The following is a 17,844-nucleotide window of genomic DNA, read 5'->3' on the forward strand; positions in this document are numbered from 1 at the left end:
ATGCTCTTTGTTGGAAGGATCCTCAGTTAGTGTGAAAAAGAAAAAAGCTGTCACCTATATAAGTTGTTGGTCCACTTTTTTCAAGATGGAGCATTAGCAAGAAAAGGGAAAAAGCCACCTCAGTGCTCTTCAAGATCAGAATTGAATGGTTATTTTGTGTGTACATGAAGTGGGAAATCACATAGTTTCTCCAAACACTTCAAAGAAACATTAGACAATTACAGGTTCCTTTTAGGTTTTGGAGTTTTGGAGGCTTCCATCGAAATAATTTTCTTTTATATGGTCAATCTTCTGCTTCTTTCTTTAAGTAGGTCCTGAACTATACCTTTGTCAACTGAGATGATTGTGTGTGTGTGGAAGGAGGTTAAAATGAGGAACACGCCCACTCTTAGGTGGTTCCTTGGACCACCTTGCAATGATGTCTCCTACCATTGTAATTCTAAGTGAAAATCACATGGAGGCGCAGGAAATAAAAGCGGAGGATCACTGAACACTTCCTCTCTCTGCTTTTCCCAACACTTGCTTCATCTGAAAAACAAACCCCAGAAAATTTCAGGACTAAAGGTTTTTTAATTCTTTGCCTTCAGTCATATATTCACACTTCCATCTGACTATATTGATATTATTAATTCCCTGCAATTCCTGTATTCTGTGGCATCTCAGCACACAATTCCTCCTCTACATATGGAGGAAGGAGAAGACTTTTGCACTACTTCTTTCTTTCCCACAAACCTTATCCCATGAGAAACTGAAGCTGCTTTTAAGCTTCACCTGTCCCATCTCTTTCCCAAGAAGATGTTTTGCCACCCAAAGCGACAGACCTGATACAATTCTCTGCTCCCAGTCTTGGCCATCATGGTGCTTCTAAAGAGACTTCATGAACTCCCTCTAATCTTCACTGGAATAACAGGTCCTTTGAGTCAGGTCCTGCATTAAATTAGATTTGACATCAGTGACGGGCGCCAGACATCTCTGCTGGTTGTACCAGCACTCCTGGTGATGTGCTGATAGAAAGTGAAGGAATGAAGTGCCTTATGCAGCAATTTGTAGATGAACTTAGAAAATATCAGGATGCTAGAAGAGATAAGGTTTTACTTACCCTGCTGTGTTCTTCCTCTCAAGAAATTTGACAGCAATTGAAAGGAGCATGTGGGCATCCAATATAACACAGAAAAGAATGTAAGCACATTGATGCTTTGATGAAAGTTTGTTCCTCAATTATTTTGCATTGTAGAGCATTGAACTGCCTTACACTGCTGACAGGATAGATATATCAGATAGTTAGGAATCTTTTATTATTTGCAGGTTTCCTGTCACAAAGTTGGAATGAGATATTGATGTGTGATTAACTGAAAGTGAAGTGGCAACTACTGTGATTTTACAAGTTCTCTTTAATGTTTACCACACAGCTGCAAGATCAATTACTGTATTGTGGTGTCTCAGAAGCATTTCTGGCCAGGATTGCCAAGGCTTCCCTATGGTTGTTAAACCTGTGGTGTCCAAATAAAAGGATCTGTTTAATGAGATCCTTGAGAAAGATCAATAGAAGGTCTCCAGTACAACTTCATGGGCTATGGATATTTTAAATTCTGCTATTATGGGGAAAACCAGCTAACTCCATAAGCCAGGACTCATCCTTCACACTTTTCTTCACCTTTATCTACTCAGTATAAAAAGGAGAGCTTTCTCTACACTGTGAGTGTTTTCAGTGAGAAATTCAAGATTAAGCACATCTAATTCTATTGCTTCATTTATGAGATTAATTCCTATTTATTTTGACCAACACATTCACATACGCAAATGTCTTGACCAAGTTTTTGCATCAGAAATATTTTTGTTTCTTAGCAAGTCAAAACGTTTCTAGTCACCCTTACACCTTTCAATCAGTCTATGGCATCTATTCTTTACAAAAATATGAAAAAAAATATGAGAATGTGGTATGTCTTGGTGATGACCTCAAAAATAATAATAAAAAAATCCATACTGTTTCTCATAAAATTTCAGGAATCTCTAGGCTGTAGTGAGTACATACAGAAGACTCATCTAATTCCTTCACTATTTTTAGGCATTGCACTCTTGAGGGAACATGATTTTCCCAGAAATGTGGTAAACATGTGACAGTCATTATCTGTTAATAGCTTCTTTGCATTGTAAAGCAACTTCAGGAGGTAACTAAAAACAAGACATTGCCATATTTTATATCATTACCCAGGTAGGTCTTGGGTCAATGGCTTATTTGGTGTATAAAAATCATATGGTTTGTTTGGTAAGGCATCTTCTTGGACCATTGAACTTTGGTAAGGAATCTGTGCAATGAAGACTCTGAGCCAACCTGTAACCATCTCATCTTTCTCTGCAATCATCTGGACTTATTTCCAATGCATCCAGAGATTTAGTTGCCCATGTAGAATATAGTTTCAGCTATAGCACAGCTATTTATCCTTAAGTAGACTTAAGGTAAGTAGACTTACCTGAAGTCTACTACAGAGCACAACACAGAAATGGAATTTTCAGGGTAGGGTGCTTCTCACTGGGTAAATGTGTTGTAGGAAAACTTGCTATGAGGTAGCTAAAATGCTGCTCCTGATATAATTAATATTTGTTTGCCTAGAGCTCAGACCTTGCTGGTGGTATTGATTTAAAATATCTGTATAATAAGAATACAGCATTGATATAAAGTATCTGTAGATGATAACTGTGATTTATAAGGCTGCCACAAAGACATCCATTCACACTTCACTAAGTGTGATTCGTTAAAGATAGCTGGTGTTGGGTTTTTTTAACAGTTGTACTTAACAAATCTTGTCATTGTCTCAAAACCTTTCCCTGTGTCAGACTTCACAGGAGGTGTTGTATCTTTACCCTATATCAGTATTTAAGGCAGCAGTATAATTCTTGAAATAGAATATTATGTAAAACTCAGAAGAGATTTTAACTTTGTTACTTAGCAAGATTTTCAGGGCTTGATATTCCTCTAACTGAGCACCTACAGCTGGTCAGGAGAGAAGAAGGGAGAACAACAAGCTTAATTTAAACAGGAGAAGCTATTCTGTCTTTAGTATTTATGTCTCAAATCCAGGGTTTGTTCCTTACATTTCTGGGCACTGAATTTTCACATTAATTGTAGTCATCAATAGGTGGGTTTGCCCGATCCAAAGTGCTTGTGATTTTTATCTTGGAAACTTGGCATTACTTCAGCTGATTTGTGTTGTACATCCCATTAATCAGAATGTACAAGAAAAAAGTTTTGTTCATTTAATTATGTAAATATTTGTTCCAGTTGATTGTACTTCGAGGTTTTTGCTTATGCCAGTCTTGAAGTCCCACTATGCTCTAGGGAGGTCCTATGATGTTTTACATATTTGAATTTTTTAGTATGCTTGCAGTTTTTATAGAAGTAAACAGCAAATGTATTTTTAACATATTTTGCCTTTCATAATAAAACTAGAAAGGAGAAGTTATAGTGAATGCTCAGACTTTCAGCTCATTAAAAGGCTTTTCAGCTCTCTTAGAAGACCTGGACATGTAGAGAAAAAGGTGTCACATGTTTAGCAGTGCTGATTACCAATTAAAGAACTCAGATTTCACACAGTCACTGAATTTGTAACCATACATTTGTTATAAGTTTTTTTGAAGATGTGTGAAGTTCAGACAAAAGCCTATGCCATTTTTTCACTCTGTGTTTCACTTTCAGTGATTTGGGGTAACTACTATTGTCATTTGCTTCTGGCCAAAAAATAGCAAATTCTCTGGAGTATTTTTGTAACTGTTTCTGAAAAGAACCATGATTTTAGAATCTTATCTTTGTAGAAAACAAAGCAAACCTTAAAAAACTTCTCCTACCTCAGGATGTTTATGTTTTTGCTAACAGCTCGTAAACAGAATTTTAGAGGCTGATTGACATCATGACCCATTTTTATATCATTACACACACACACTATTGTCTTTTTTTACTTAAAGTTATGTTTGCATATAGGAGGCAGTAATGTAACCATAGAAAGTTTTTTCTTCCCTTGTATACCAGGTCTTTTTTAATTTTTTATTTTATTTTATTTTATTTTATTTTTTATTTGTAGAATTAAGTCTTCCCATGAATAACAAAATACAAGATCAAAAGTGGATAGAATTGCTTTTAGATACTGGGAAATGCGAACATGCAAAGCAAAATTCAGAACTCTTAAAAAACATGAGTAGCATTAATCATATTAAAACTCTTCTAAAAATACCAGAGAAAAATAAAAAAAAGAGTGCATTAATAAGAAATGAAGGCAATGTTAAAGGGCATCCTTATCCTGAGTCACCAGTGCAGAGAGACTAATCAAACCTTCCAGCAGCATGGCATTGATAGATATTGGGCATAGGATGTCTCATTCCACTGGCACCCTGGCAAACTACCAACACGAGATCTGAAGCGATAGGGGGATTATGAGCAATGGAGCTTGCAATGGGAATAAATGGAATGTCTCTATCCTTGCCTATGGCTCTGGTTTCTATTAAAAAACTTTGGCTTTATATATTTCTGTTATCCATACCTTTCATATTTACTTCGTGGATACCTTAAAACACAGCATTTCAGTTACCTTTCATTTATTGTGAATTTTTTTGTTCCCTCTTCCCGCCACACTCCCAGTAGTGTAATCTTCCTTTCCACTAGAGCATAGGAAATTCAAAGAACATTTTTGTGGATCACTTTATTCAAGAGTGACAGTAAGTCCTGTTACTCCCTGACAGCTCCTGTGTACAGATGTACTGCTGCATAATAGAAGCTTTACTATTAATATAGTTTTGTAAATTGAAGTGAAATATATACTCATAGGATTCTGTTCCATAGATGAAAGCCATGCTGTTAGAATCAATATAATTCAATGATGTTTTTCTCCCTTTACATTACATATTATGGAGGTTGATACACGTCCATTTAAAAATAGAGAAACTGCTTAGGCAAAATCACCAAACTTTTGTTTCCCTGGCCAGGTAAGACCAGCATAAGGTTCTACTGTAAAATAACACAAGTTATAAACAAAAGTTTTCATTTGGTACACCAGAGAGATATGCACAAAGGCATTAATCAAATAACAAATTTCCTGCAGGCTTAGTGATAGATGAAAACATTCCAAATGAATAGCAGACACATCTTTAAGTGTGTATATACACATAGAAGTACATTTAGGCTTAAAATAGAAGTAAAAAAATAAGTAAAAAAATATACCTTCTATGTCTTGCCTGGCTATCACTTTTGGCTCTTAGCTTCCTACTTTTATCTTTTCATAGTTTCAGCATCTGGGTTCCTGTGGCAGAGAGCCTTTTTTCCTGTCATGGTGTTAGATAGGCTCATTCTGTTGTGTACATTGATCCCCAGATTCTGTTTGGTTTCTTTGGCTTTGGCTTCTGCCTCACTCTATTTTAATTCATTTTGCAACCTCACATCATTATATTTAATAAACAACTTTGAAGATTGGTTAAATAACACCAAGAGATGAAAACCTAAGTAATTCTAGTTACTATTGTTAAACCTCTTTTCTATAGGCATTAAAATTCAAAGTTCTGATAAAAAATAAAAAAGTTGGAACAATTGAGGAAGGTCTGCTCAGGATGGATGCTGAATATGGTGGTGAGACAGAGGAACTGAGTGACTCTGAATCTGAGTCTGAGGATGACGACACAGATGACACGTTACCTCTTCAGCCATCAAGGAGTCCCACCAGAAGAAGAAGAGATCATAGACCTTCACCCCCACCTCAAAAAAAACCAAAGGTAACTTTTGCTGCAATTGAATATAGAGAACACACAGATTTTTTTTTTTTTAAAAGAAACTCGATTATCTTAAAATAGAGACTAAACTGAAAAGTTGTTATAAATAAGTTATTTTAAAATAATTTATATTTTAAATTTAATTTAAAATTTAAAGAGAAAACTTTAAAATTACTAAGATCAGTGCATTTGGAAATTACATTTTTTAGCTTGAGGTTTCAGAGTTTTCCTACTCTTATAAGAAAAGTCAGACTGGACCACATTTTAGTATCCAACTAAAAAACAACCCCTTCCTGTGCTCCCATCTTGAACTTCAACATTTTCCTCTCTCAAAACTTGTGCTTGTCCCAGGCTCTCGGTCCCACAGTAGATTTAAGATGTGTTTTGTTGGTGCCATGGCTCTCCTGGAACTATGTATAGAGAACACTTACAGCAGTACCTGATGACAACAGGCAGAGTTAACCATTTCTTCCCCAGGTCTTCCAGTCTATTTTTAAGATAGATAAAGTCTCCTATTTTCTTCTGTTCTGGATTTTTTTGCATTAAATTAGGTGCACATTCCTGGTTGTGCTGGAACATTTTTCAGCACCTGGAGCTGAAGAGGTGTTTTTAGATTTATCATGCAGAGACTTAACTTTATTTCTGAAAAAAGTGTAAAAATTTGGTGTTTGAAAGTCAAATTGAACTTAGTTTTTTTAACCAAATATAATTCTCTACCATGGAAAATCTGTTGCTTCATCAAGGTTGAAACTGCCTTGTTCAGCTTTTTTAGGATGTCAGGCAGCACCTGGTGTACCCAGTCACTCTTGCACATCATGCTCTGATTGCCTGAATGTGGCTAAACCAGCAGTGCTCCTCAGAGCCCAGCACTCTCGCTGAGAAGCAGTGTCTCTTTTTTTTTATATGATTTGAAAGTTTTTTTCTTCTTTCTCATTCCAACTGACATGGAGAAATAGTAAGGAAAAATTCTGAGGAAGGATGGACTCTGACCAGGAAGGACCAGCTCTCTAGACAATAGGCTTCAAGAATATTTGTAGGACCATGTAACGGACTAGAATGAATTCCACAGACTCTTAAACAGCAGCAACAAAAAGGATCTGCTCATTTTCACAGGCAGAAGAGAAAGTGGTTTCCAGGGTCCCACTCTGTTGGAATATTTGCCTTGATGTCCCACTGTATTGCTTTATGGGAGGGTGGGAGAGCATTTGAATCCACAGCCAAGATACCCCAGTGATGCTGCTGGCTTTGCCTGCCTCCAGAGTTGTATTTTTCAGGATTTCCATGGCAGTAGACTCCTGGTGTCCTCATGGGACATAGCCCCAGAATAATTAATGCACTTGAACTTTGCATAGTTTAAGAGCCATGAGCAGGCAATCTCTATTATTTTGTGGGATGAGAATTTGCCTTCAAAAGCTTTAATGGAATGTAAACATGATTAGCATCAGCAGCTCTCTGCTGGCTACTGCCCCCAATTAGCTCAGAAGTTATGCTGAGGAAAATGAAGTGGTCACACAGTGCTTCTCTGTAAGAGAGAAGATCCTGGTAAAATTTCAGTCACTTTTGCTTGTTTTGGTAATTGACCAAGACTAAATTAAGATTTTGGTGAGAGAACTTTCAACCTTAATCAAGAAGAGTTTTCCTAACTTCGGGGCAATGCTTAAAGGAATAGGCCTTTGATAAATTTTCTTGGTGCAATGTAATATTTTCCTGTTATTCTACATTTTATAGATGAGTTTACTCTGTTGGTCTTTTCTAGTACTTTATATATTTATGAATAGAAATTTGGAGGTATATTTTTAAGGAGCAACATTAAAAGCCATGAAAAATTATATTATTTGCAAACCACTCTTAGGAGCAGGAAAACTGTAAAGCTATCGAGAAGAACATTCTGCTAGGAAGGATTTCTCCACTCACCCTATGATTGCTGTGATAAACGTGGGCACAATAACCTCAATTTTCTCTCAGCAGATCAGATCTCACTATTAAAGGTCATATTTATTAGATTAATTAACTGAGACGTTTTTTCATGCTTTATGCATCCAAAATGATTGTTTCTCTGAATTATTAATATTAATAATAATGAAATACTCATCATTGTGACTTTTTTATTCCATTATTCATCTGATGATGTTTAGGTGAGAAAGGGAAAGATTGCCCTTGCATTGTCAGACCTCGTGGTTTATACCAAATCTCAGAAGTTTGTGAGCTTTGAGCATTCCCTGCAGCATCAGCAGTGTTATGAAAATAATTCAATTGGAGAGAGTGCAGCACGAAAACTTTTAAGATCTTCAGGTAATTTCTTTGGAGTCAATCAGTTAAAAGTTACATTGGTGCTATGATTGCTTCACTGCTTAGGCATTGAAGGGTTAAAATTTTATGAAACACCTGCTGTCTGATTTTATTTGGTTCTTTGTATAACACTGTTTTAGATATGTCCTTTGCATAATATTGTTTTTATTTCTGTTAGCTTTGGGAGGAAAACTGAAATTCAACTTTGCTTTAATTCGGTGTATTTTTATAAGAACAAATGTTAACACAGTCTAAAAAATGTACGTCTGCCTTTCGATTCATTGTTTTCTGCATCAAGTAATTTAGGAATGACAGTCAGCACTTGAAAAAGCGTGGAATAAATTTCACCACCTCCCTCCCCACCCCCATGTCTGGGCTGAGAACTGAGCGGAGTTGGCTCGGCAGTCGCCTGGCTTTGGTGACAAGTGCAGATAAGAGAGTCCTCACTAATGGGATGGATAAACCCCAGAGCAGGCAGCTTGCTCCACTGGAGCAGACCTTCCATCCCAGCCAAACTGAATTATCCAAACCATTCTGGGCTGGAGCAGCTCCATTTGGTGCAGCCTCTGCTGTTTGAGCTCCAGCTGCCTGCAGAGAGCCCCGAGGGAGCGTTAAAAGCAGAGATCACCGAGCATGACAGTGACAATGACAATGAAGGCTGCCACATGCCCACTCACTTTGTGGAGGTGATTCAGTGGCTGGCTGTTGCTAAAGGACACAAAATGATTCACATGAACACTTTCCAGTGGTAGAACAGGAAAGAAGGAACTTTATTTTCTGACCCCAGTATTTATAGATTCTCAACAATGACCAGGGATTGGATAATTAAGTTACACCTTCCCAAGCACACTGGTCGTGTGAAACGTCCATCAAAAGATGTTTCTTAGAAGGAATGTGATAAACAACTTCTGTTTATAGAACTTCCATGGGAAAGTAACTAAAGCTATGAAAACATTATCAGGTTTTAGTTTTCAGGGCAGCAGCTGGCGAGGTGAATGTGCTGAACAGTGTCACAAAGTAGGATTTTCCAGCCACTGAGTCCTCTCTCTGGTTCCTCCAGCACTCTAGGAGATAGAAAAGTAGCTCTAGAACCTCTCCTCCCCCTCAATAAAACCACCCCCAAACAACAAAGCAAACAAAACTCTACCAAACAAAACCGCTAAACAAACAAAAAACGAGGTGGGAGGAAAATGGAGATCAGAGAGATGACCCTGGAAATGTAGATTTTTGTTTAATCACTAAAAAGGAATCGTGTAGATAGAAGTCATCTGAATTTTCCCACATCCCTGCAGTCAATGCTTACACATGAGAAAGGAGGGAACACTGCCAGCAGAAGGAAAAACAATGTACATGATAGTTATCTTCTGAGGCTTACATAACAAGAATTTCAGTGGCTTTTGAAAACGTGCTCTTCCCTGGTCCTAATATTATTTAGCCATTTTATTTAAACCTCCAAACAACAAACAAGCCAAGATCATCTAAAGATGATTTTTTTCCCCTTTTTTTTTCATTTTGAGCTATTATAGAAGGGGGAAACTTTTGTGCAGTTTCCTGTGTCTCAGTTTCCCATGAGAATACAGTGGGCTTTAGTGTAGAAATCATAAGCTTACCCTGCAAAAAGGTGAAGAAACAGAATATTTCAGTGAAGGGATGATTTTTGGATGAACTTCTTACAAAGGAATATATATTTCTTTATACAGGAATACTGTCAGATTCAAGTACACACAAAATATTAAGGTTTAAAAATTAATTATTAAATGAACAAATGAATAAATTTCAAAATAAAATGATGTTAAAATAGAATAAATTGGCATAATATTGTGTAAAAAAATTGCTGGATCAAATTACTGTATTTTTATTATTTGTTCAAATAGGATTTCTTTAATAACAAAGGTTTTCTTACCAAGATTTTATCCTTCTGTTTATCAGCTAAAGAGTTTATTTCACATACTACAAGATTTATTACAAGAATTTACCCCAAGGGAACAAGAATGAGCTCGTCAAATTATAATCCTCAGGAGTTCTGGAATGTAGGGTGTCAGATGGGTATGTATCCTTGCAGAAACTATTGCATTCTAGGCTTTACAGATAAAGGAGTTTCTTGCTTCCTATAGTATTTTGGTGTTATGTAGGTTACGTATTTTCCCCCAGTGGCATTATTTTAATTTTTTGTTATATAAAATTTTCCTTCAAGCCACATATTCCACCAGTTTTTTCTCACTAGTAATTGTAAATATCACTTTGTGTTAAATAGCTGTTTCCTATCCCAGATATTCCATTTATTCTATTTTATTAATCTCTTTAAACTACCTCTTTGAATTGGATATTAAGAAAATCACTAATAACAAACTCAGCATTTTTAAGTTTCCATTACTCAGCAATGGAAGTTTCTTCTGAAGGGTCTGTGGGTTTTCAGTGGCACTCTGTGACTTGCTTAGGTGCAGATGTGAGCACAACAATTGATAGTAGTGCCAAAAATTCCCAGAACAGGATATGCTACACAAGGCAGCACTCAAACATTCCTGGTCAGCACAACATCCAGAGACAGCTGGGAGCTGCTGGGAGTCTCCAGTCTTTATTCAGATGAACATACATGTAGAATTTTAATTTCCAGTACAAAACATATTCGTTTCCTGGGCAACAAAAAAAAGTGGTAACTTCTGCTTCTTCATTGAAAGTTATTTATTTGAATTTTTTCAAAATAAGCATGGCATGACTTCTGTACCCAGCAGGCTTTGGAAAACCTCTCACCTGTAAGCATTTTGTCCTTTTTAATGGCTTTAGAGACCATTTTACCTTCACGTGTTTATTCTTCAGTTTAAAAGATTCTCAGTTCCAGAACATATTTCTATGTTTGCCTGCTAAATTTTCTTCAGCCCTAGGTAAAGTAGAGCAGAATAGTTTTTGTACCCAGGTATATATTCTGTCTTTGAGTCTTTGCCAAGGCCACCTGAGGGAGACTGTGGGGTGAGCAGGGCACTTTGCCTTAGGCTCTCGGTTTTGAGAGGTGAGAGGTGTGGATTCACCTTGTTATGTTGAAATACACACTCATCCAAGGACAGGCACAGATTTCATTCTGTCTGTAGGGCCCTGGAGCTTATGTCACCCTTGTTCCAGGCTTCCTTTTCCACTTGTTTCCTTTCTCAGCTCTCCATATATCTTCTGTGACAAGTTACTTTCTCCATCCTGACTGTTATTTTACATAACTACATAAGGAGTACAAAAATTACTATTTAGTATAAATTTGACTTGCTTCTATGTCCTCATAAATGCTTATTTGCAGTACAGATTTGGACTTGTGCTGGACTATCCAAGTATCTTCTCATCACCATACTGTGTGAAATTGGTTTGATTATGTTGTGTCCTTGTGGTTCATCCACACTTAGTGCCATGTCTGGATTATTTACCTGGGGTGCTGCCCTCCCTGTGTGCTATCATTGCTATCTAAACTATACATTGCCATTAAAAACTAGGAAGTTTGTTTCATTCTTAGAGAAAGCACTCGCCAGAGGTCCTTAATTTAAAATTGAATTAATCTCCCAGTCTTATCATACTGCAATTTACTAGTTTTCTTTCTAGCCTGTGAATCTCCACACTTATCTCTGCAAAGGATAACCATTTGTTAGATCACAGACAGCGCCAAAATCTTTCAAAATTACTACACTGGCTGTTTACTCAGAGTGTGCCTTAATGAGAAGTCAGTCTAACATTAATATGCAAAACATATGACTTTTGGTGCATAGGGGGTTTGGGCCCCTTCCTGGAAGAATTAAAAATATGCAGGAAGTGGTTAGATTTGCCCTCTTGGTCACTTCATTTGCATCTTCACTTAAAAACCCCTCTATTTTTCACATGGGAATAGGCTGATTAAAACCAATTCTCCACATACATTATTTCCAAGCTATGTTAGACCTATTAATTCCCTAATCTGCTTTAGATAGCTGTTTGGCAGAAATATAGCAGCTCTTCACAATGCAACTCCCAAAGTGAGGGTATCTCAGTGAATCTTCTGCTGATGTCCTTTCACTGATTTAACACAGACTTTTGATTTTTATATCTGCCCCATGTCTGTATAATTCACACCCCCCTCCTGTCTGCCTGCCTTTGTGCTTTACACCCCATGCACAGAAGTGAATCCTCTAGATCCCTTTTGCAATTCCCTGAAACTCTTCAAAGGACTCTTGGATTTCTCTTTGCCACCTATTCCCCTTCTTAACTCCCTTCTCCTCCCCACACCTGCAATCTTATGTTCCTTTAACATCCATAACTTTTCTGGCTGGGCAAAGAAAATATATTAGGTTTTGTTCAAACCTACACATAACACTGCCTTCCAGGCCTCTGCATCTTGTAATTATGAGAACTGAGTTACTCCTTCACTTCCCTTAGTGATTGACTCAAAACAGTGCTTTCTTCTGTACCTTGCCAGCAATTTTCTCTGAATTGCTTGGAACATATTAACTTGGAGCAGCCTGGCACTCAGCTAAAGCAGGATGAAATGGTCCAACAGGCTCAAGACTTTTTGGGGCTGAGGACAAGACATGTAATTGTGTAAACCTAATTTCCAGAGGAAGGCAAGTTAAAAAGCTCAGTAAAAAGTACAGAGTTTCCACAAAATAGCTTTTGGATATCACTGTGTACTCCCTGTCCATTCTCTGAAAATTGAGACTCATAAGAACAGGAGGTTTTGGGAAAAAAGAGGTCTTATGGAGAAAAACCCTCACTTTTCATAGTCTGTGAAAATTAGTATGCCTCCTGCATACAACTGCAGTGAGGCACTGGAAAGAACTGGTTTGATGTATCCATGTCTCCTTTTTATTTAGTAAATAAAATGAAATGGAAAGATTTATGCAGGGAAATAAAATTCAGGACATTTATTTAAATAAACGGGTATCAGTTGTTTTATATCTACTGAAAAAACCAACAAAAATCCAAAATGAATGAAAACCTTGGTGAAAATAAAAAAAAAAAAAAAGACTTAAATTACCTTTTGAATGTAGCATTTGGAAATGTTCTACATGTACCAAAGCACTCTGCAGGAATGACCAAAACATGCCATAACTTACAGGAGAAAACCATGGTGTTGTAGGTACAGAATTTTATTTCAGAATATCTCATATGTGCTTTTTGGGGTGTGCATAAATTTATATGCTGCTGTGAAAGTTGTATGATGGGTTTTTTTCTTCCTGTAGGTTTTATTTTGGACTGTGACACTGAAATGCAGCTTGGCAATTTTGTCACATCTGTTTTGTGGTTCAATCTTGTGTGCAATAATATGACAAAATATGGTAAAAGATGATGCATGAAAAGAGGAGTGATAAAGAGCTCTCTAACTAGTTCTGATTTTAACCTCTGAAGCAACCAAGGGAAAAGAAACCAACTAATTTTGATCTTGGTATGCCTCACCTGTGGAAATTAAAATGACTCAAACCCGACCCTGCTTGGGTTCTGTGTCAATAACTATATTATTGCTCTCTTCTACTGGATTTAATAGTCCAGAAATGCCTCCTTAGGAAGTGAAACCTAGAGGACTAATTTTTTTTTTAATGTTTTCCCTTGAATTTCACTGATTTAGTCTTCACAAAGAGTGAAGTGGTACTGCTAATTCAGGTGTAGACACCTACAAGATAGGTGGGATAATATGATTCAACATATGAAGCTCTCCAAATGCACTCAACTTTCCTTTGGAATGGCTCCAAATGCTGGGAGTGGTTTTGAATGAAGGTTTTATGTCTCTTCTGCAGAAATGCTTCTGCTGCCAGGTTTATGAAAAAGCTCTTGGGCTATTCTGCTTCTTTTTAGGCAGTTTTTGGTGTGTGTCATAGATACTGGAATTTCACTTTAAAGCAAAGAAACACTGAAATTCCATTTTATCAGTTTTTCTAGCTGTCTTCACTGCAGACAACCAATAGAATAGTAAATAATTTATGTGAAGTCTAATAAATTTTAAAGGAAGATGGGAAAAAATTGCAGGAACACAATTGTTTCTGAAGTCATTGCTGATCTTGTTCTAAAACCTGTCAGTGACTCCAGACTAAAACAGGAGAGGGAAGCTGATAATATTCACTTTTCTGCCAAGAATCACAAGTTAAGTAAATTTTAAAAATTATTTTGGAAACGTTTCATGTGTAAAATTGGTCAAATGACAACCAAAAATACTCAGACTTACACTGAAGTGTGACTTTCAGACTGACACATTAATTAGACAGCAAAAATCAATTTAGATTTTCAGATCTGATAATTTATCAGAAATGCTTTAGGTACTTTTCCCATGAGAATCTCACAAGAGAGGATCTCTACTTAAACCCTTTGCAGATTTACTTGGACAATGGAGGACTCTTAATCACCTGACATCTCTTTTCCAGTAGGACCACTTGTAATGAAGTAGGAGCAATGTCAGCAGTTATGAACTGTGTGACTGGATTCTTCACATTTCTAATGACAGTGTCTTTAGAGCCACAGTATTAAACTGGCCCAAAGACCATACAAAAAAGACTGACTGCACATTTTAAGGATGTTATGTCATGCAGTTATGCATTTATTCAGCTCTCAGAGGAGCAGTCCCTCTTCCTACGGCAGAATCCCTCACGTTGTAAGCCATAAATCAAGCTTCTGTAGAGTGAAAACAACCATTTCAAAATGTGTAGGTGAAAAATAAAGCCAGAAGTTATCATTAAGATTAGCACAATTTGGAGTCTGTTAGGGAAGAGAAAAAATACAGTTTTACCGATTTTTTTTTTTTTTTGGCCAGGAAAAGAGGTGATACTTTTTATGCCAAAATGTATATTGTCCATATAAGCTTGCTCTGTGTTGTAGGAAAATCAATCATTATATATTTTATTTTGTTTATGGTAGAAAAAAAGAGTTTTTTTTTCTTTTATGAGCAAAGTCCTTGCTCATAAAGTTTGTGTGGGGTCTCACCTATTCACAGGTTTATTCTCTTTCACTTTGAAGCTCTTCCCCCCTGTCCTGTTATGCCCCTGTAAATAGTCTCGCTCCATCTTTCCTGGACTTCTGAAATATTTCTGTAAATTTGGGCAGTGATGGATTGAGTGCAGCTGTGACCTGCATGTGAGAAGAAAGCCTAGACAGTCTGTGCCCAGCTTGGAGTGCTGGTGTGGAATGAAAGCAGTGGCTTCAAATCCAATCACATTGATCATCTCATAAGCAATGGCAACATTCCAGAGCATTAGGATACGCTCCTGTTTGCAATAGCATTTCCCAGGCTGGGTGGAATTCAGCTCAGATTTGGGATATCTGAGGCACAGATTTTCGTTGCATTCATTGTGAGTGGCCCACTTTAAGAGCACAGACAACTGGAAAGAGCTGAGAGCAAGACAAGAAGGCTGATAGAAGTGTGATCTATTACATCTCTTTAGATTCAAATGAGTGAGGTAAACCATGGGGATAGGAACATTGGCACTGTGAGTGCTTTCTGAATATGAGTTTTTTTGAGAGGGCATAAAATTGATACATTTTGAGATGCATTTTTAAATGGCATAAAATGCAATTAAGTAACTCATTTCAAGAAAAAATGGTGACAAATGTGTCCTTATCTATTTTAAAATCTTCCCATTTAAATGGGAAAATGCATTAAACCTTATGGTTGTGATGTAGCTGATAGAACCAGGAAGCAAAGAACAAAAAATAAAAAATTACAATTTAAAAGTCCCACTGGGAATATTAATGAGAGGCAGGATCAAAAGATGTGCAGTTTTCCTCAATGCCTTCAAATCACAGTCACAATTCTCATTTTGGTTTTAAAAAGCTTTTGCTTTTAGTCCACAAATCAATTATGTCTTGAATGGTGGCACCTATAGAAGGTGCTGTGTATGAATATTTAGAGTGTCTTTAGTTCTGCAATTAGTGGTGGAACTGACTTCAGTTAACTGCTTGTGATACAGAGGTTTGGGGTCAAAAATAATATTCTTCTGTGTATTATGGATTGGCTCATCTTTTTGGAGCTAGTCTATTTCCTAACCTCAATTTGCCATATGAAGTTATTTACACCTGGGGCTTACTGGGACTGCCATGGCAGCTTTGGTACTTTGCAAGATGATTGGAGTATTCAGTACTCTGATCTGAAGGGGATTTAGCCTCATGGTTCTAGGAATAGTTAAATCTGTTTTAGGTGCAGGAATCACAGTGAAGAATTGCTTTGCTCAGGTTGTTCCCCAAGCCCATGTTTTGCTGTGCTGCTTTGATTTTGATGTCAATATTAAAATTCTTCTGGTGCTTAATGAAAGGACTGAGGAGAAAATTTAATGTACACAGTGTTAAACTTCAGATGCCTTTACTTCCCCATGAAAACCATGCATTAAGATTATGTACTGCTCAGATGGTTTCATTGCAAGCTCATTTGGGTTTCTTTCCAAAATAAACTGTCAGTTTAAATCTCTCTTCATACATGCATTAAATTTATACTGTTTCATAAAACAAAAGTACAAAGAATATTATTGAACAGTTCTGCTCTTGAATTCACCAAAGCTAAAATGAAACACTGGGTAGAAGTTCAGGATTGTTTGCAGAAAGATATTGCTCAGCCCAAGCTGCTGGGCATAGCTTTTAGTTTATGATCCTTGCCATTTCTCAAGAAGTGTTAGGGCTATACTGCACCTGATTAAAAAGAAAAATTGTACATCAATGCACCATAAAGTAGTGCCCTGGGAGGCTCCAAGCAGCTATGAGCCCTGTAAACAGTTTTAGTAGAGGTTTGCATCTCAGAGAATATGACACAAAATCTCACATTTGCTTAATCACCTTAAAACTTGCAATACAAAGAAACCAGTAAGTAAATTAAAACTACTGTTCCATGCGTTTTTTAACTTGTTCTTAAGGTCAAATTAAATTAAGTGAAAACACAGTGCTGATGTTTGGAGATATGAACCCATAATAACATTGCCCTTCACTTGTGTTGCAAAAGTAATTTTCCTAATGTGATAAAATATAAAGTATTCTCGTTTGCTTGTTGCTGTTGTTACATCAGATTTTCCTGCTTAGTCGCCTATAAAGCTTGGTAAATTTAGCAATAGTCTCATTATGTGCAATCATGTAATTTGGTTCATCATGTGGAAGCTGCTATTTGAAGCTGACTGTTCGATGTGCCTAATTTCAGTTGCACTTTTAAACCCACGTATCCTGAAAGTGTGGCCTAGGACTCACCTGAGGACTGAGAGATCCTGGCTTATCTGTAGTTCAGACTTCCAGGGGCCACAGGGTTGCAGCTCCTGTAGCATCCTCTGCACAGCTTGATTCAGTGCATTAAAATATACAAGCATCATATAGCACCAAATTTGGGGCTGTTTCTGGATGATGGGTTGAGTCATAAAAGAAAATTTTGAACCGCTGCCAAAACCATACCAAGAAAATACCAACCCTGTTTAAAAAAGGCAATGGTGGGCAATGGGCAATATGAACACTCTGAAGTTTGGTTTCTGTTGTTAAAGGTAAAACAAAATTCCTGTGTATATTAACATAAAATCATGTCTTTACATTAACACTTAGATCAAAGCAGGAGTGCATGTTGTGTTTTGTTTTGGAGGCTTTTTTTTGTTTTGTTTGAGGTTTTTCTAGACAGGGTTTCCAGTTATTCCTACTTGCTGCATGTTGGTTCATGATGCAGAGCAATTTTAGCTAGCACAGATGGGATTCCTTTCAGATTAAACAGATGATGCACTCTGGGAGCACTTCATGTATTCCACCCATTCATTGGTTTTGAGACTACGGAACCAGAGCTCTTCAGAAGTAACCCCACCAAAAACATGTGTTTATATATCACATTATAAATATCAGGTCCATTGTACCAGC

The 17,844-nt window shown here is 37.0% G+C and overlaps 1 protein-coding gene across 1 annotated transcript in view; it reads left to right on the forward strand.

Moving 5' to 3' along the window:
• The window catches only part of PLCZ1 (phospholipase C zeta 1), a 38,961-nt gene that overhangs the window by 16,675 nt on the left and 4,442 nt on the right, over positions 1–17,844 (forward strand). Inside the window, exons 6-7 of the mRNA XM_058852790.1 lie at positions 5,527–5,754; positions 7,887–8,043. Of these exons, the coding sequence (XP_058708773.1) occupies positions 5,527–5,754; positions 7,887–8,043 (385 nt within the window). The remainder of the gene's footprint in view (positions 1–5,526; positions 5,755–7,886; positions 8,044–17,844) is intronic.

This window comes from Poecile atricapillus, chromosome 18 (assembly GCF_030490865.1).
Source record: "Poecile atricapillus isolate bPoeAtr1 chromosome 18, bPoeAtr1.hap1, whole genome shotgun sequence".
Lineage (NCBI taxonomy): Eukaryota > Metazoa > Chordata > Aves > Passeriformes > Paridae > Poecile > Poecile atricapillus.